This window comes from Synchiropus splendidus, chromosome 10 (assembly GCF_027744825.2).
Source record: "Synchiropus splendidus isolate RoL2022-P1 chromosome 10, RoL_Sspl_1.0, whole genome shotgun sequence".
In the NCBI taxonomy this organism is placed as follows: Eukaryota; Metazoa; Chordata; class Actinopteri; order Syngnathiformes; family Callionymidae; genus Synchiropus; species Synchiropus splendidus.
Window position 1 is genome coordinate 19579699 of NC_071343.1, and position 19534 is coordinate 19599232.

At 40.9% G+C, this 19534-nt stretch overlaps 1 protein-coding gene and 1 non-coding gene across 2 annotated transcripts; one reads left to right on the forward strand and one right to left on the reverse strand.

The window, feature by feature from the left end:
• Positions 1-4613: 4613 nt before the first annotated feature.
• On the forward strand, positions 4614-4686 carry trnak-uuu (transfer RNA lysine (anticodon UUU)). The gene has a single exon. It is a non-coding gene; the product is annotated as a tRNA-Lys (tRNA).
• Positions 4687-7724: 3038 nt separating this feature from the next.
• On the reverse strand, positions 7725-17376 carry il1rl1 (interleukin 1 receptor-like 1). Its single transcript, XM_053877287.1, has 10 exons — positions 16363-17376; positions 16087-16276; positions 13849-13996; positions 13520-13588; positions 12314-12440; positions 11877-12022; positions 11666-11803; positions 10308-10472; positions 9677-9816; positions 7725-9490 (listed from the first exon to the last, which is right to left on the reverse strand). The coding sequence occupies exons 1-10, from the start codon at positions 16665-16667 to the stop codon at positions 9245-9247; spliced, it is 1674 nt and encodes a 557-aa protein (XP_053733262.1). The 5' UTR covers positions 16668-17376; the 3' UTR covers positions 7725-9244.
• Between the last annotated feature and the right edge of the window lie 2158 nt (positions 17377-19534).

A 19534-nucleotide genomic window follows, 5' to 3' on the forward strand; every position in this document is an offset into this window, starting at 1 on the left:
AGTAGTAGTAGTAGTAGTAGTGGTAGTAGTAGTAGTATAAGCTTTTCTTGTCTTATGATATTTTAAATAAAAAACGAGACACGCATCCGACAATAATTTCATCAATAAGGACTGTCTGAATTTGGTTAAAAATGTAACCTTGGTGAAATTTGAACAGTGAGTGTAAAAACTGTGATGATATATATATATATATATATATATATATATATATATATATATATATATATATATATATATATATATATATATATATATATATATATATATATATATATACCTGTATTTATGTTATTGCAGCTGCTACAAATTAAAAAGTTTTGTGACATCTTCGGCGGCCACACACATTGGCAATATTTGTTTACTCTAAAAACAATAAACGACAACAATAAAAACACCACGCCAGCGCACACCACGGTATTGCCTGTAATTCTGCCATTTGACCAGCAGATAGCGGTATTCCTTTTTTTTTTCTTCAATGAGACCACGGGTAGTGAACCTTTTGGCTGCAGTGATTTATGGGGTTTTATTTACCAATCGGTGTACGTTTCAGTTTTCACAATGATTATTCATGATCATGTGTATTATGTGTCCCACTGTTTTGGGGTGTGTTCTCTTTTAGACTTCATCCATCTGTTTCTTCGGTCTGTTTTTTATTTCCCGGTTTGATGATGCCCTCAGTTCTACTTATTGTGTTTGTGTGTATATTTACCTTGCTGTTTTGTAGTCTCCCCGCTGCCAGTCGCCAATGTCACTTGTAGTCATTTCTGTCATAAACGTGCAACATTCTGGGAGTTTTGAAGCCCAATACTTAACACTGTCAATAATAAACAAAAAACTCTGACCTGTTGTCCATCATTTAAACATTTGATTCATCAGATTAATTGGTCACTTTATTGCATGTTCTTTTTTTAACAGTTTAATCATTGTCTATCTTCTCTAGTTTTTTAGTTGGAAAGGTAAAACACCTAAACTCACTGCATAATGTCATTAAATTTGCATTGCTAGGCTGATCAGGAACAAATAACATTTATAGCAAATCCGGATTCAAATGAGAGTAATGGAAAAGATCTACAGTTCAGACTAATGGAACGTTACAGGAGAATGCTGCCTCGTTGCTTTTGGTTGTACCATTCCTCCATGTTATCAGAACTCTGAGAGCAAACTGAGCTTCTCACAGTTGCTCAAAGTTGTTGCTACTGTCCATTCTTGCTTGTTATCTTCAATGTTACTGTGTAGCCCTCCCGTCCAGTGAGTAAAGTATAAAGTGCTCCCTGAGAATTCCTCAGTGAGAGTGTCAACTTCATACTGTGGACTTCTAGTGTCACTCTCTTTGCAAAGATCATTCAATAAATATTCATGAAGACAATTCTCTCTTCACTGAAGTCAAGAAATGGCACAACATTGGAACACACTTCAGTATCACCAGACTACACCGGCTGATGGGCTGCACTGAATCAGACAGCTGTACACACTGATAGAGTAGATTGAAATCTCCACGCGCCTGGACAGGCACGCTGGTCCAAAGAATCAATATCTCCTGCATATTATGGCCAACACTGATTTACAGATTATTAACAACCCCATCGTGAATCCAAAATCTTCACTGTGTGAATCCCAAACTCCTCAATCTATGCTCCCAATCATAGCTTGTATTTCTATCATTGATAGGATTTATACTCCTTTTTGGAAGTTTTCCTTTGGCATAATGACTTCCCAAGCCTCAACCTTGCTGAGTTTAATCCCTCAAATTTATGCTTAACCCTGTTTGGACCGGCCATACAGTCCTAACTAAGCCCAGAATTTCCCTTTTTCAAAGATCTTGTGATGCAGCCATGACACCACCGTCCTCCCTCTAATGTCCTTGCCAACGGTGGAAGTCCACCCTCAGGTCCACACAGCTGTGTGATTCTAAAACTTTATTTGTGATCTCCATTAAATGCTTTTCTATACCTTTCTATATAGTTAGGATCATAACCACAGAACCTGAATTTAAGTAAAAACTCATGTCATGTTAGAGCTAGTCATTTGGATGTTTTGGATCACATTACATGATTGCTGGTTTCTGAGGGCTGCTCATTGACCCTGAGAGAATGCATGCTTGTGATCGGGATGTCATTTTGTTTACCAATTCACATTGTCGTGCTTCTTTCTAATGTTTTTTAGCACTAGCAAAAGCAATAATATGACCTCTGATATATGCTTTGTCACAATCCCACAGTATGATGAGAGTTGTTTTTGGCGGAGTATATATTTCTCTCTATATATATATTTATTTCAGCTGTCAGACATGCTGCGAATTCGTTATTACTTAAAAGAGAAGTGTTTCCATTTTCTGTCGTGTCCTATGTTCCAAGACAGAGCAACGGATGTATGATCAGACATTGTGATAAGATGAGTGTCTGCTTGAGTAGAACGCAAAATTTTTACTCTTATACTTATGAAAATGTACTCTTCCAGATATCATCATGCCACGTTCAGTCAGAAGATGTTTTTGTCTGATGCTTGTCCTGGGTCCAATTGTGGAGACAGATTATCTGTCTATATGGGACGGGAGAAAATACAGTTTAAGTCTCCAAATAGCAGGACCTCTGTGCTGTGCTTCAGCATTACAGAGAATATTATGCAAATGAAATCATCTTCGTACGGAGCGTAAACATTCATAAAAGAATCCAGAGTAGAATCAACTGATCCCTTTAACACAGAGGTGGGCAATTAAATTTCCCAAGGGGCCGGGTTATATATTGTGACCGTTGAGAAGGGCCGTCAAACACAAAGAGAGGAGAACAAGAGAAAATTGAAAATAAAAATCATGTGTGATTATGAATCTACACTGTAAAAATGCATAGAAACTGTTGGTTTGTTGTGTTTTATTTAATGTAAACCACATTCCATTTAAAGATTGTCAATGTGGCTCATACATTTCAAAATTTACTTTCAATTCTGATGTATTTTAAGGGACAAGAAATACTCCTAAAATAGCCAACAGAAAAGATTTAGAAAAATAATTAAACAAGAAGTTTATGTTTCAGTTACATCATAATAAACAAAAAACAATCCATAAGACAAAATGTCAGAGACAACAACAATGTCAGTTTTATAGTTTTGCTCTGACTCCAGGAGGGCCACATAAATACAGTCAAAGGGCCGCATTTGGCCCCCGGGCCGCACTTTGCCCAGGTCTGCTTTAACATAATGTATCTCCCCTCTTTGTCTTCATGTATAGACGTCAAAGACGTGTAAAATTAACCTGTTTATGAATCAGAATGCAAATTGATGGGAGGAGTAGTATACTTGGTCTGCCCAGGAGTTTTTCATGTTCAATGTCTGACAAATGGGTTTCTGGTAATAATGCTATCTGACAATCTAAGCGTCTCAGTTCATTGAGTATTTTCCTTCTCTTAATCAAAGTGTTGAGCCCATTCACATTATAACGCACTACTTTAAGTATTCTCTAACTTGACCACACACGGTCACGGCAGAATGATTGCAAGATTAATGAGTTTTCTGAAGCCATTAGTGACAGTCATTGAATAAACTCAAAAAAGTTGTTACCGTTATGAAACAATCTGAGCGAATGAATGTCAAAGATTTCACAGAAAGCTCCCCAGAACTATAATAAATGTATGCAAAAGAAGGTAAATTAGGAACATCATGCCAACCTAAACAAACCAGATAAAGTTGACAGGATATTTTTTTTCCTGCCCAATAATCCATGACAGGAATCAAGAATGTCAACTTTGACAAAAACACATTGCAGTTCCATCATTTCTGTTCAAAAGTTTGCATTTTCATTCAACCCTTTTCAATAAAAATCAATAAAAAGTGTTTTGGTGCACTTGAATCCTGTTAAAATGACTGGTGATGTGGTGAAAAAAAGGAGTCATGTCTCCACTGTTGATCGAAGGACGTCTTTAATATTGCAAGAGTGCTCTGTATCCAATGATGTATGCCTTTGTAATGTGGACGTTCTTTGCACACGTTGGCAAAAATCTGTGCTGTCTCCTAAATAGTCAGTTTTTTTTCCCAGCTTTTACGGCTGGTTTGGTTACACTGAGCAGAAACTTGCAAAATAGTCTCAAAAATACATGTAAAATTGTTATTAAATTGAAATTGTAATTATAAAAATCTTTTTTTTTTGCCATATTGCCCACCCTTTTGTGTATATGAGTTTGTCTTAGATTAGAATAAAAAAATCAAGTAAAATGAATGAGACCCTGATTCTATGCTCCTGCATGAATAAGCTCCTGGTAAGAGGATGATCAGGAAAGTCCAGCAGGGAAGAATATTCCATAGTGACCTCCAGATGTCCCTCAAAGTATCTTTCTTGTGTTGTTAAAGCATCCTCCTTGTGGAGAATATTAGTCCTCTGCTTCCTCAGGATCTCCAGTGCATCTCCCTCAAGTAAGTTGGCGACGACTACTCTTGGCTTTCTTTGGGCCAGTGCTGTTATGCGACCACACCACTTGAATGTCTTTCTCGAGTAAGAACACTTTGGTGAGCGTTTTTGTGATCACTGGTGTGCTAGTACCCAACCACAGAGCCACTCCTGCACGCTGGGATTTGTTCTGCATGGATTAAATTCAATTCCTGGGGCAACGGGCAACAAGCCACGAGCCTGGATAGCTCAGTCGGTAGAGCATCAGACTTTTAATCTGAGGGTCCAGGGTTCAAGTCCCTGTTCAGGCGATGCTTTTATCAGGCATGGGTGACACGTTGTGCGGGTTGATTTTCCCGACTCTCTGGAAGATTTTACTTTTTTATTCACTTCCAGAATGCTGAACACAGGGCTGTGCAGTGAATGAGCCAGTGAATGGACAGTATTTGCAATGCAAAGATCGACATTTGTGATTTTCCCTGATTTCCCCCGACATAAATGCAATTGTGCTACAAAGAGAGAAGGTCTTGTTTCCTCTACGTCTGTGGAACAGGAACTTTGCATGTCTTGGGCGTACGTGAAAAACTGTCACACTGGAAAATGATACACTTGCGTTATCAGTGAGTCATGTATGTCACATGACTCATACATGTCACATAACTCAAGGACCAGCTTCTTTTTCATTTCACTTCTTCGTCTTGGTGATGAATTTTCCCTCTCTGCTTGAGTCACCTTAAACTCCCTTTGATAAACTGTGTCGAATCCAAATCAATAAGTAAAGATGCACAGATCTCTCTCTTTTTTTGATAAAGAAATTGGTAGAGATTGGCCTTGTTGGCGCAGTAGGCAGCATGCCAGTCTCAAAATCTGAAGGTTGTCATTCAGTACCTCACAGAGAGCACCTTCTTTTTGAAGAGTCACAGATTTCAGCAGCAGAACAATTCTACGTTGCCCTGGAAGTGACATGCATGTGTTTATTTTTTTGGATGTGACATGTATGACTTCTTTTTTTTTTTAATCTCGAGACAATTGTTGTCTTGTGACAATTAGTATCCCTTATCTCAAGATTCAATCATAAATGTCAGTGCATGCGTAACTGCCTCTCTGGCAAAGCATTTTGCATACATCCTCCTGTAACCACAATGTCTCCCATGGCTTCGTAACTGTTCGGCAACGTTTTCAAAGAATATAGAATAAGTCTCTGCACTTTAAGTGCCTTCTGCTCAAAATAACACCATATGTGGCTAAGCCATATTGACTCTCCCGTGTCATACCTAAATGAACAAAAAAGCTGATCAACCGTCCTCCCACAACTGACTGATAGAGATTTATTCACAATAGAAGTAATAATAAGTAATAAGTAATGACAAGATAAAAATATCTCAAGATAAAAAAAAAAAAAAAGTCATGCATGTCTCATCCAAAAAAATAAACACATGCATGTCACTTCCAGGGTTCCGCACAATTCACTGTCACCACTGGTATTTATGCACAGCTGTTTTGGGACCCAAGCTTTGCACTACTACTAAGTGATACTGGTAGTACAACAACTCATCAATCTCTTCATTCGTCCGTTCCCTGTAGCACTCCTCCCATCCTTCTTTCACATTCTCTCTTGACTGAATAACACATTGCTATCACTGACTTCAATCACACAATTCTTCTGTATGACCGTAAGCAAAATGGAAAATAAACTGGCGACTGCAGAATTATTGAAAAAGTTCATACACCCAGAAGTTCAGCTGCAACCACATATCTCGGTGGTGCAGTAGTTTAGTCATTTCGGCTGTTAACCAAATGGTTGGTGGTTTGAGCCCACAGAGGGATGTAGAGAGCTTTCACTAATATTTCTGCAGAGAATCGGTCAGGATTGATGATAAAGAACAACACGTTAGATGGAGGGCACAGTGACGCTGGCTGTTTCAGGTAAAAGGGCAGATTTGAGTAAAAAAAAGAAAAGCAGATTGCCATGACCCAGATTCAAACCGGGGTTTCTGTGGCCACAACATAGAGTACTAACCACTCTTAGATCACAGCTGCTTGGAAAGGTTTTCGAGCAACAGAAGAACAGAAGTTATCGCACCACAATCCTCTTAAAACCATCTTGACTTGCAAAGTTGTTATGAAATGTGAGGCATGCACTGTGCAAATATTCTTCTCATTAAGACAAGCAATAGTGTTTTATTTCTGCATCAAAAACAAATGATAAAATCAGACAAAGTTGGAATCTCCTGAGCCATAGTCAGTGCGGTTACTATTTTCCATTTGAACTTGATTTGAGTCAAAGTAGGGGATCGGATGCCTCAGAACATTCCAAAGCAGTTCAACCCCAGTGCCGGGACGGAAAGATCCTTTCTGTGTTTGCTGCAACGACATCCCATGTCATGGCGGTTTACGAAGAATTCGGGTAGAAGGCAATTCTCACTGTTACCACTGATAGAAAGACAGACGGTAAGTGCTTCATTTGCCCACATCGCTTTTCCTCGGAAGATTGATGCAATATAATGGCGCAGCGTGTTGCTGCAGCCGATTGGACAGTAGACGTCACGTGACTACCGGGAACGCGCATGGAGTAACAGGCACGTATTGCCGCCACTTCTACGAGTGCGCATCAGTTTTATTTACAGGTGCGAGAAGAGTTGCAAAAGGGTGCATGCACATACGGATTGTGTTCTACGAGTATGTGGAACTTATGCACCCGTTTTGGCGGTGGTTGAGGTGGAAAACTTAGCAATGTGTCACAATTGCAGTTTCAAGAGCTCGTGTTTAGCCACTTGTATCTGGGCACTTAGAAAATGAAGGCAAAATTACTTTTCGTGTTTGTATGAATGTAAATCTTCTTTTTACATGCACGTGCCACAGGGTTTACGGATGCATAAGTGCAGTTACGCGTATGTGCCTCTGACGCATGGATACAAGTCTTGTGTTACGGGTATGTGCCACTTTTGCACCCATTTTACCTTCATAAGTACTTTTTATAGTGGATTATGACTTGTTCAAAAATCTTGTTTACTTTGCTGTGGAAGAGTTGAGCCAGAAACAAAGGTGCCAGTTAAAGAACTTGTTGAAAGTATTGGAGCAGCTCTAAACACACACCAAACGCAGAGGACAGAGAGTTTTTATACTGTTCTTTGATACCATATCAGGAGGTCATGGTTGGATCTCTCAGCTGGTGACCAACTCTCCATAGCATCTCGTAGAGTCACGACAAACCTCAAAGGAATTCTGCTCAAGTATGGTACATGGTGTTATGCTTGTATCTCGCCTGGAGTGAAAACACCACAAGATGAGACGGACAGCCCTTTAATCATTTGCAAGTTCAGCATATATCGGTTTGCATTCTGTGGAAAATCATATCAACAAATAACATATTTACAGATTTAAACATGGCTTAGCGTGTTCCTGTTATCACAATTCTTTTCTAATCACAAAATGCAGAAAGAAGCTGCTAGTTTCTAGCTTTTAGCCTGACACTGGCCTGGCTAGAAACTTTTAACCCAGGGTTTTTACATGGAAATGAGCGAGGCGCACCGCCACGGCTTAAATGAGAATCACTATGCCTTCAGAAAAAGATGAAACCTCATGTGAACAAACATATTAAAACGAAGTGAATAAAAAAAACCCCAAAAGAAACATCATAGCGACTGAAGTCTGTAGCTTGTGGAACTCAAGTATCACATTCTGGCAGGATATATGAAGAGGTTTACTTCTCATGATTAAAAACTAGCGTTTTTATTGTCATCAATTGAGTAGATGTCAGAACAGTCCCATCTGATTCTTTGTTGCAATGCATTGCGCGCATTTTGTAAAGACCAGGAAGAACCAAATATTCAAAAATATTTGCATTGCAAAACACCAAGCCACCGACAGACACAGCTCTGTTATGTTTCATGTCTCGTTCACGCTTTTATTTTGTAACTTACTGTTTTCCCGGTTCTGTATTTCCTGTGTTGTATCTGTTTCCCCGCAGCTTGATGGCATACGCAGCTGGAACTCATTCAGTTAATCACTCCTGTGGATATCTACTCCTGGGTTCCAGCTTGCAAATGCCAGATGATCCGTTTATGAATCTTACGGTACGTCCTCTCTTGATTAATCCGCTCGCTCTGTCCCTGTTTTTTCTTCCCGTCTCGCTCTGTGCGCTTCTCCTCACTCTTTGCCTTTCCCTCCTCTAGTGTGCTCCTGTCTTAGCTCCACAATAACCTGTTCGAGTGTTTGCTTTACTTGCTATTTTAGTTCTGCCAGTGTGGTATTTATTTCCTCGATTTGAGTGTGCGTTTTACCTCCGCCGAGCGTCCTTGGTTGTATTGTCGACTCGTGAGTTTTAGATCCGAGTGCGTTTTTCTATTTCTGTTCTCAGAGCTGTATATCTTACACCTGTTTTCTGTTCCAGGTTTATCCCTCTCCCTTCGTGTTTGTCCTCCACGCTCCGCTTTGGTCTCGTCGCCCTCAGTTCTCCTTATTGTTTGTGTATAATTTACGTGTTTGTATTAAATTAATATTAACAGAACTCTCGCTTGTCTGAGTCCTCTGTGAATTTAAGATCAATCTGCACTTGGGTCACACTAGTCCAGCCAACATGACAAGCTCTCCCTAGTCTCCTTTTTATGTCATACACATGGATCATTTTATGGACCTTGATTTAGTTCTCCTGGTTCTGTTGGCGTCCCTTGAGGCTAGTGTCTTCCCATTTCGCAGTTTCTATTTTCGTTTATGTGATTCTGGTGTTTAGCGTTCCCCCTAACCCAGTTACTTCCTGAGTATTGGACAAATTATTCTTGGAATAATGAACTGTGGATCTACCCTGTAGTCTCTCTCTCTCTCTTATTTTTTAAACACCTTCCATCACAGTGACTTGAAGAGGCCCGTCTATATAGGGGCCAACCTCAGGTGATTGGCCACAGGCCTGGCAGGCATCAGGTAGCGCACCTTTTTCCAGAAGCGAGAATTTGCTTTAGAAGCATTCTTGAGCTTCTCTGGCCACTTGATCGGTGTGCTCTTCCGGATCAGGTGCTGCAAGCCAGCAGGGAGGTGGGAATATTCCTGATCCGTGTCACCCAGCTGGACCAGAATGACGCTCATCTCCCTTTGGACCAGCACATGGTGAATCCCAACCTGAAGACACAAAACAGCCACTTCTCTGTCTCTCTCTCTCTCTTCTTCTAAAGTGATGGATGATGCGTTATCATGAACACAACTAACTTCTGTACAAATTACATAAAAGCTGACAGACATTCAGTTAAGAGTAAGACACATTTCATTGAACCCATATCATTTTGTTTAACTTAAGGAGCCTCTTACCTGCCAGTCAAACCCTGCGAATGCCAATTCCCGGGCTGATGCCAACTCACAGTCAGTGCTGCTGAAGCTAGAAGCTGGTGTCAGGATGATCATTAGCCGTCGACTGCATTTCATGCGTTTCTCCACCAATTCCAGCCGATCTGAGGAACCACACAAAAAGTGTGGTCAAAACAACTATTGATCAGTCAGCAGAAGAGGCTGCTCCACGAAAATCGCGGCAAAGTTACTCATTTTCAACACGCCATACTGGCTCCTCTGTGTGAGGAGAGAGAGAGGCCGTGGCGACGGAGCTGCAGAGTAGGGGAAAGGTCACAGGCTGCTCAAACTGCCGACACACACAGCGGGGCCTATCTCGGCCGTCTTTTGAGCTAGAGCTCCTGTTCAAATCTTAAAACGTATCTGCAGACCACTGCAGCATGTGCATTGCGGTGACGCAAGGTGCTGTCTCCCCCTTCCCCTGGACCTTTGACCTCAATAATCCTGAACTCCTGAAGTTTTTATTAAACAGAGCAACTTCTAATTATGTGTCAGTGTGACTCACCACAGTTGAACTAGACCCAATAACAATAAAAGGCGGTCACTTCAGCATTACCAACTTTGATGCTGCAGTGCAGTAAGTGCTCAGACTGACCTTCTCCGGGGGTGTCGTCTCTCCCTTGGATGAAAAGCTTGTAGCCACATTGTGCCTCGAGAACACTGGGCAAAGACCTTGAGATAAACTCACTGAGAAGGTATTCAATGTCTTTGGTTTCACTCTGTGACTGGTAGATGACATAGGCATCATAAACCTTTGTCACTGCAGACAAAAAAGAGAAAACACTCATGGTCATGTGGTATCAGAGTGAATGGTCATTATAATGGGCACAAAGTGTGACACTTGTAAGGTTCAGGGAAGCTGTAGACATTACGATTGTTGTGTTGATGCTAATTCTGTTCAGGACAGTGGAACAGGTCAGTGGTTAGGTGTTATGTGGGCAGACAGATAAATGTATGAGGCACGATGTAACAAGCAGGAATGGCAGGTATTTCACCTTCTCTGTTGGGTTGGTTGGTGCACAGGTAGCAGCCTGTTAAGTGATGTCAGGTTCCAGGTTCCAAGTTTCAATGCAAAATCATACTTCAAATTATAAATGAATACAACCTAATAATTCAGGATTTACCAAGGATTAACGGAATACATATGTTACCAGAAACAATGTCCCTCTCTATATTATTCCAGCATATCACGCTAGCATGGTCTTTTAGCCGGTAAATACGTAAGTATGAAAGTGGCTAGTAACATTGAAGTCATATTACTGGTTGGTTTGGGACTGTTGTGAGCCAGGATTTGTGTTGACTTTCTACCATCCACCTCTCAATGAAACAGCAGCCTACTGAGACAGTATTTGCATCTGTCTGACACCAGTCAACGACTGACAGGCGTCATACATTGCTATGCCGTTTCGTTAGGTTGAATGAGAGGCCTTGGCGAAGGATCGTACAGATTTAAATTCAATGCAATCTGTTGAGTGATGCATATATTCCCAACAACCAGAGTGCTTCACTTGTGGCAGCCAACTCACAATGTATGTTGGCACCTCTCTGCTATGTTGGTTGTTGCGCAGCTCCTGCTATTATAAACAGAGAACATGAAACTACGGCCAGTCAAGGTGTTGTGTTTAGAGGAATGGCAGAGCTGGCAGAAGTTGTCTGTCTTCAAAAGTTTTACAGGGTGCAGAGCAAGTATCAAATCAGACTTGTTTATGTCCACAACAAAACATAATCATTGCTAGGACATCACTCGATCTAATCCTTTTATATTGCAAAAGTGTCCTATGGTACAACAACTGTAAAAGTCCACCCTGGCTCAGGATGGTCAGGGTTGATGTCCACGTTTTTCACCAGTGAGTTAGTTCCCATGTTGGAATTCACTGAGCATCATGGACCCACACAGACCAAGAAAAACATCCATGAGGAAGAGGAAGTTGCATCAATATTTGTCTCACATACCATCCTTGGAACTGCGACAGAGAAAGTAGGGGCGGAAGAAAAGTACCAGATCCACCAGGAACAACTTGATAAGGATGGCTACAGCGATGCAGAGCAGGAGCATGAACAGATAGCCGGTAACCACTGGGATGATACTCTCTGCGTGTGAATGAGTGAGACGTTAAATGAAAGAGAAAGGTTTTCTCGATGTGCCCCGTATTTTCATACTCACCTCTTGGTTTCAGAGTGAGATATTTAGACTGAATCTTAAAATTGTTTTTTGCAACACATGTAAAATTGGTCTGAAAATCCTTTGCAGAGACCTTTCGAATGGTGAGGATGGCGGTGGCCATGGTGTTGTTGTGGGGTGTATTGACTCTGCACAGAAAGAACTCATGTCACCGTGTAAAATACAAATGGTGAAAAGTCAAATGTTGAGCTGACAATCCCAGCTCGGTCGCTCAGTGACATGTTTCTTTCTAACCACCCTTTTAAGAGGCTTTTCTTTTTTTCACATGCTGAAGAGAAGACCATCGACAGGGTCAGAGATCACCGTTCAATTTCTACCTGAGGTTTTGCAAAGGCACATGTTTGGAAACTTGATTCTATAAAAACCTCTCCTACTTCAGTCTTTCACTGTTGTCCCCACTGGAACATGATCAAACTTACATTGAGTTATCTTGAACATAGTCTTTTCCGTTGTCAACGCGGCTTCCGTTTACTCTCCATTCAGCCGTACAATGCTTTCCAGTGTTTATCCCACAGAAGACAGAACAGTTCAGAGAGGTTGGAGAACCTTCATAAGATATATTTGGCAGTCAGAGGTCAGCAGCAAACATGCCACAAAATATCAGTCACTTACTTTACATAAAACTATGAAATAATAACTGTGCAACAAATATTTTCTTATGCTGAGAACCCCTCAACTGTGGTTAGATTATCACAGTTTTGTTTTTATATGAGAAATATCTACATTTTTCTGTTATCTCCATGAGTTGTAACCCAGACAGCTTCTCTCAGGACCACCTGATGAATGATTGACTCGATCCAGTCATATAGACGTTGAACTCTGTGTCAGTTATGTGTTTTACATTGTGGGTTGGCAGAAGTCATGAAGAGAAATATTTATTTTAATTGCTTTTCTTGTTTAAAAATCACATGAAGTTATTCACAATTGGTAAAACATTGACTTTATTGCATCCATGCTGGTTACAATGAAAATCGGGTGCAGCTAAATATTCTCTTTGTGTACCTAAAAAATATTGGGCCCACCGGAACAACCAAAACAAAAAGTTAGTCTGGAGACCTGCTATGAAATTATCATGAGGGGGGCCAGATGTGGGGGGGGGGCAGATGTGGCCCCACATGCATGTCATTTCCCTGTTTATTTCTGTCACCTATGACATGAACTATGATGCACACTTTCCGAAATCACGTCAGATGTCAGCGTGAAGCAGTGCAGGTTTCCACGCTCTATTCACGTTAGATACAGTGGAAAGGTTTTGAAATAACATCACACTTTGAAGGAGCTGGATATTAAAGAACTTAAAGCAACTCTAAAAAATATTTAATATTTCTCAAACTGAAAAAGTTCATGAATCCATTGCAGACCTGCTTTTTGTTCTCCATAGGCTGCTGTTGTCTGAGGTGGAAATGTGCAGACTGAAAACTAAACTATTTTGCTACTTCCATTGCAGATAGATGCATTATACAACTGTATTGGGGATTATGTTTCTTTTATAGACAGCACACATTTCTTCACCTGACCAGAGTCTCTGAACACACACTTGTACACAAGTTCTGGACTTGTATATAGGAGCCCTGTATAGGCCACAGACAAGACACATGCACAATTATTCGAAATTATTTCTCAACCTGCATCGGCAAACTGCTCCTTGTTGGTGTCTGATGGTGAGAGGAATTCCAGAGAATTGATGGAGAGATCTGCAGACACAATTGACACAATTTTCAATGATCCCATTTCTTGTCTTAGACTGGCGACAAGGGCAGCCTTCAACATTGCATGTTGATGCATATGCAGTGGCATGTCAATGGACTAAAAGAGCGTTTTCCTTTCCATGTAGCCTTCCAGGCACTGTGTGTAGGTCGCCTGGGCCTTCAATGTAGGACTCAAAAGGCAATTTTACGCCGTGAGAGTGAGGATGTGTAACAAATGGTTTCATGCAACAAGGACATCGTCTTACCTTTCAATGTGAGCAGCCTTGATCCAGATGAGTTGTACAACCGATGGTTGTGTGCCCATGTACACATGCAGGTGTAAACGCCATTATTCTGTGGGAGCTTCTGCACACGAATGTCTTGTTTATGTTCATGTTCAATCAAGCCCATGTTCTGTAGACGACACGTTGGAATATTGGACAAGCATGAGAATGGTTTTCTTCTTCTCAAATGTCTGGTCACACAGATGCCTGTCGAGTTATAACACTGATCATGATACTGAGTTACCCCTGGTGAAGCACTGGTCGGCTGCAGTAAAACCACAACACACACATTTATAGTGCTCAAGTCACATTCATCACAGCTGCTTGGATGAATGAGTACACAGTAGGGATGGGCGATATGGCCAAAAAAAAAAAAATCAGGATAAATGTTGAAAGTACAGCGATAAGGATAATTATCATGATAAATACATTTTCATTGTTTTCCATGTGTTGTACACACTACAGTCTCTCTTGAAACTGTTTAAGATGAAACCTATTAGTGGAGTTTGTCTCCAACACCATTATTTGTTTATGTCTGAATATTATAGTTAACTAAGTGTTGAGGTGAGAAATTCACTGTTTCATGTCTCTGGTAGAAGCCACTGGTGTCTGACAGACTGCTCTGCCAGCTTTATTTAGGGGTTAAATTGAGCCGTCTGTCTGCTGCATCTCATGTCTCTTGACAGTTGACTTTAACTATGGAGCAGCCTGGACACATTTCCTAGATGCTATTGAAGAAATATTCGAAATAATGCGAATAAATAAACTTTTAGTCATATTCTATTCTCCAAATCATGATACAAACTGTCAGTCCTTTGTCTTGTGTGATGAAACATCATTCCACCTATCATGCTGCTGGAAATGGGAATTTGTCTTCGGAGATTAATAAAGCACTTTTCTATCTATCTATCTGTCTTCACAATTCTCTCTCCTAAAATGGTTTTCATTGCCTTATTGAAGATTTCACTAATACTTTGACCGCTTTAGAATTAGTTGATGTCACCTAACTGATGCCGGGTCGTAGCGTTAGCGCTGCCTGTGAGAGTGTGTCCGCGATCAATGAACCCTAATGGGGACGCGGAAGATGACGCCGCTGTCAATCCCGGAGCAGAGGTCCGTCCAACATCCAACTGTTTTCACCACGATGTTTCGCCGAGGCGGCAGAACCAAGGCTGACGACTGCGTCAGAGAACCTATGAGGACCATCTACTAAAGTGAACACGGATCCAGAGAGTCAGAGTCGACCAGTGTCATTATCAAAGGTTCCCTGCATTAAACTAAGTTTAAAACTACGATTGTGAACCAAAGTCCACCACACTCTCCACAACTGTCACACGCTGGTATCAGTTGTGAAACGTGAGAGCGCGGCACGCCATGGCGGTCTGGTCATGCTCACATGTGCAAGTCCAATGCAGCGAGTGCCACGTGTTTATCGAATTTATCGTGAGATGCAGAACTGTTGTCGTAGAGATAGTGTGTGCCTGTATATTGTGTATATCGCCCATCCCTAGTACACAGTACGCATTAGTTATGGTCTCTTCACAGTTTGAGGGCAGACTGAACAACACCACAAGCTTCCTTGAATTTCAATTATGCTTCTGTATGTTGCAAACATATAATATGCACCTTTTTTCTCTCTCTAACAGTAACATTGACTCAGCCATCATTCTTTCTTTAATGGGTTAATTTTCTGCATAAACGTTCATGAATGATTGCATTCTCTGCTGAGGAGAAGTTGGAGGAGGTAGGAGGAATCATGTGATCTGCGTTCCATTGACGTCCTCAAACACCTGCTGTTAATAGATAAACTTTGACCTCCAGGCAACAACAGCTGACTTCTTCTAGCCTCTCCTCTCGCTCCTGCCCTGCTGTCAAACACCCACATCCTCCAGCAAAGACAATCTGAGTGAGTCACACGATGCCTTCAGTGACCTGTGTCAGTCAGAGCAGATTTCTCTTTCAGACCAGGCTTCATGTCGCATCAGTTACTCTGCTATGTACTTAACAGAGTGCACAGCAAAAACCTATTCTGGGAAGGTTTCAGTGTTGGAAAAGATCAGTATTGTTGCTCTTGCGCTGGTCTGATAATAAATCTGCTGTCTCAGTACTTTGTCTTTCCTCTCTTCAGTTATCTAGTCGAATGGCAGAGCAATGTTTCCTGAACTCTGATGTGCTCGCATAGCACCACAGATGATAACTAAGAGATGAAAACTTCCGTACCTTGTACCAGGTGATCACGCCGCTTGTGTCCTGGCACGTTTTCCAGACAGGGTCTGGACACTTGAAACTTGTGCTTTGGGACGGGCTTTCTACAGATCCGTAACACATTACTTTCTCCAGACGAAAGCTTTCATCGAAGACATTCACAGTTAAATCAGCAGTGTAGCATTTTTCTGGTGACCGAGTGTACCTGGAAGAGAAGCGGTGATGGCGCTATATACATAATACAGAAGGTTGAAATCACTAAACAATGGCTAAGTCAAAGATGTTTCTCACTGAAAAGTGTAGATGGCCGCATCAGCAGGTGTGACGTTAAGTAAGTAGATGGCCAAACCATGAACGTGTATCCTCTCACTTTCATTCGAGGAGACCACCACGTTGTTCCTTCGCCAAGTGAACTGATCTTCAGTGGCCTTGACATCAGCCATGAAGGAGGGAACGTAATAAAAGGCTTCTCCCTCCAGAAGGTTTCGGATGTTGGGAGTCAGCACCACACAATGTGCGACTGAATCATTCTGTTGTGCTTCTTGGGAGGGAGAACAGGTTACAAACACACCAGAGGAATTGTAATAAATGAACATGGTCAAAATATGGAAAAACTGTCACGACCCGCTCCATCTAGTGATTCGTCAGGCAATACTGATGCGGTGGGGCGCACCCCCAGCTCACAGAGCGATCCCCGCGTCGCGAAATCTGTTTATAAGGAAGTGCATTTGTCAACAGGATGCAAGTGTTGAAAAAAATTTTCCTTGTGAATGTCTTTGTGGATTATGAAGCAGCTCCAAGGGTAACGCAAGTGGTCTTCCCTGTGGGACTCTTTTAATCTCCAATCGGAGAATAACATATTTATTTCAATCTTTACCCAGTTTGTCTCAGATTTTTAATTTTCTTTTCCATTCTAATTCAAATTAATTGAATTGAATTATGATGTTTGTGTGTTTTTCTGGATACCGAAACATAATAATGGAGATTGTTAATTGTGAGGCTTGTGTACAATAAATACAAAAACAATGCATTCACGTTATTGAAAGATATGGAATAATAATGAATGCCATGCCACTTAAATGATATTATTGTATACAGCAGGTCATCAATTCAGTGTCAATTCAGTCTGTCAAGTAGTTTGCCTGCAGAAATTTTTAAAGTCCAGCAGGTCTCAGTATTCAGTTACACAGGAACAACACAGTATCAGCACAGTGTGTCATTGTGTCAAAGCGCTCTATGATGCCTCATTCACCCATCACTACCTCCACCAGTCTTGTATTTTGTTCAGCTATTTCCGGTTTGTTTCTCTCTGTTTCTTGACAGTGTCAGGCACGATATAAGACGAATAAGCAATCTTTATGACTGATAATGAAAAGACACTTTTGGAGTTGCCATCTAGCTGAATCCATTTGAAATTGAGCGTCGATTTTAATGCATTAGGTTTTCTACAATAGCAACTTTTAATATATATATATATATATATATATATATATATATATATATATACACACACACCATCCGGAGAAACCCGAACCCACACCAAGTTAGTTATGGTGCAGTGTTGTTTTTGCTACGCCACAACTGGAACAAATGCAGACTATAAAAATAGGACTGACAAAATTGCAAAAAGATTGGTCGAGCTGTCAATTTTCCCCTCAGACTCGGTTTTGGAGTAAGATTAGGAATTGTTTTTGAGACACTACCTGAAAGTTCAGCTGTCAATGCGTAGATGTAGGCCAGCAGTCTGATGGAATTCATCATCTGACAAAAACAGAACATTTTTTTTTAATTCATCACATCCAAGTTCGAATGATCAAATAAAAATTTGAAGGGCCCCTTGTTATGCTTTTCCATGTGCTCAGGGTCTATATGTGGTAGGGCTCCCGAAAAAAAAAAAATCAATTCTCAAATATGTCGCGATTTTCTCGTTACTATATTAAATATCGACACTGAGCTCAAGCACGTCTCTTGCACGTCTCCTGCTCAACAGAGCAGCAGATCAAACACACAGGTTTAATATTGTTGACAGACATTAATTTTCAAACACACAGTACCATTCGGCGGACTGCATTCTTAATATATAGATAAATATAAAGTCACTTGTCTAGTTGCCTGATTATGATTGAAACTTGCTGTTTTTCAACCCTTCTGCAGTCGTAACTTGGCTGCCATATTTGTTTACCGGTGCAAACAAATATGAGTTCCCACACACATGTCATTGAAGGGATGCTGCTGATGAGAGGAGGAAAAGGCAGGTGAGTTCCAAACTTGAAACAATTGTTTGCAAAACTAACTCATAGCTTTTTACTCGGAGGAGTATTTTGGCTCCACCCCATTCCCCCTGTTCCCCCGTACTGCACGGCACACAGCGCTTTCAGAAAGTGAACAAAATAGCTTCGCACGGATGAAAATGGTTCTATTTAATTAATAAAGCAGCAAGCCTTCATATATATTTTTTGTTTGAATGAATGAATGTTTAAATGTGTGAAAGTTTAGAAAACACATGTTGCTTATTTTGAATAAATATATATAAAAGAAGATGACCAAAACTGTTGACATTTAGAAAGGCGGAGTCTGAAAGTGTTACTGTGGCAGCAGCTACGGAGTTCATCTCTGTTAAATTTCTTATTTGACTCGGATGTTTGTCTTTCTAAAAAGTTATTTCTGTTTAGATCTTGTTTTTTACAAAGCAAGTTGTGAAGTCAGTCATTGACATGGCGTATCTGGAGGGGCAGCGGTGGGTAGAGCACTCGCCGCTGAACACGGATGAAGTGCTTTAGTGTCTGACTGCTTTGAGTTATGTACATTCATTCATAAGCGCTGCAGAACGCAGGATTGCTATTCAGGCGTTTGTGTTTTGAGATGTTTGAATGTGAAACTGGCACATCTCCACCTAGCAATGCCGCCACTGCCCACAACTCAAAGCTTCTACTGGAGATACGTGGTTCAATGCAGACGGGAGTGCATGTCAAAACAACTAACAAGTCCGAGTTAAGTTGCTGATGAAATATTTATCTCCAACACATATTGAGCGCTAGTTTTTCTTTATCTACTTTCACACCAGTCGAGATCGGAAGGAAAACATGCAAAGCACAAATTAAACTTTAGACCGCGCATGATAATTGACCAGAGCGATCTTATTCAGGTGAGGGCTCGGTTGGTGGATTTGGGCAAAAAAAAGGACGTCACTCCATCCTTTCTCGCACACGCAGTCTTTTTGTTCCCTTGCTCTGAGTGAATCAACATTTTATTGCTCAACAGCTTAATTACAATATAATAAATTACACATTTTTACATGGTCATAATGACTGGTTGTGTTGCATTAGTTAGCGACAGATCTTCTTTCGGTTTCCTTCTTTCTCTTTCAAAATGTTGTGTTCGGGATCCAATGAACCACCACAGCAGTGATTCTGCTGGAAGGGTTAATATGCAGCCCAAACAGGAAGTGCGACCCATAAGAGGA

What these genes read in the sequence shown, in the direction of transcription:
- il1rl1 (XM_053877287.1), bottom strand. Translation starts at nt 16,667, where the DNA reads ATGTTCATTTATTACAATTCCTCTGGTGTGTTTGTAACCTGTTCTCCC. An exon ending in AAGGCTGCTCACATTGAAAG is followed by an intron (nt 13,589 to 13,848) that starts GTAAGACGATGT and finishes TTGTGTCTGCAG; the next exon opens with ATCTCTCCATCAATTCTCTG. An exon ending in TCGCAGGGTTTGACTGGCAG is followed by an intron (nt 9,491 to 9,676) that starts GTAAGAGGCTCC and finishes TTGTGTCTTCAG; the next exon opens with GTTGGGATTCACCATGTGCT.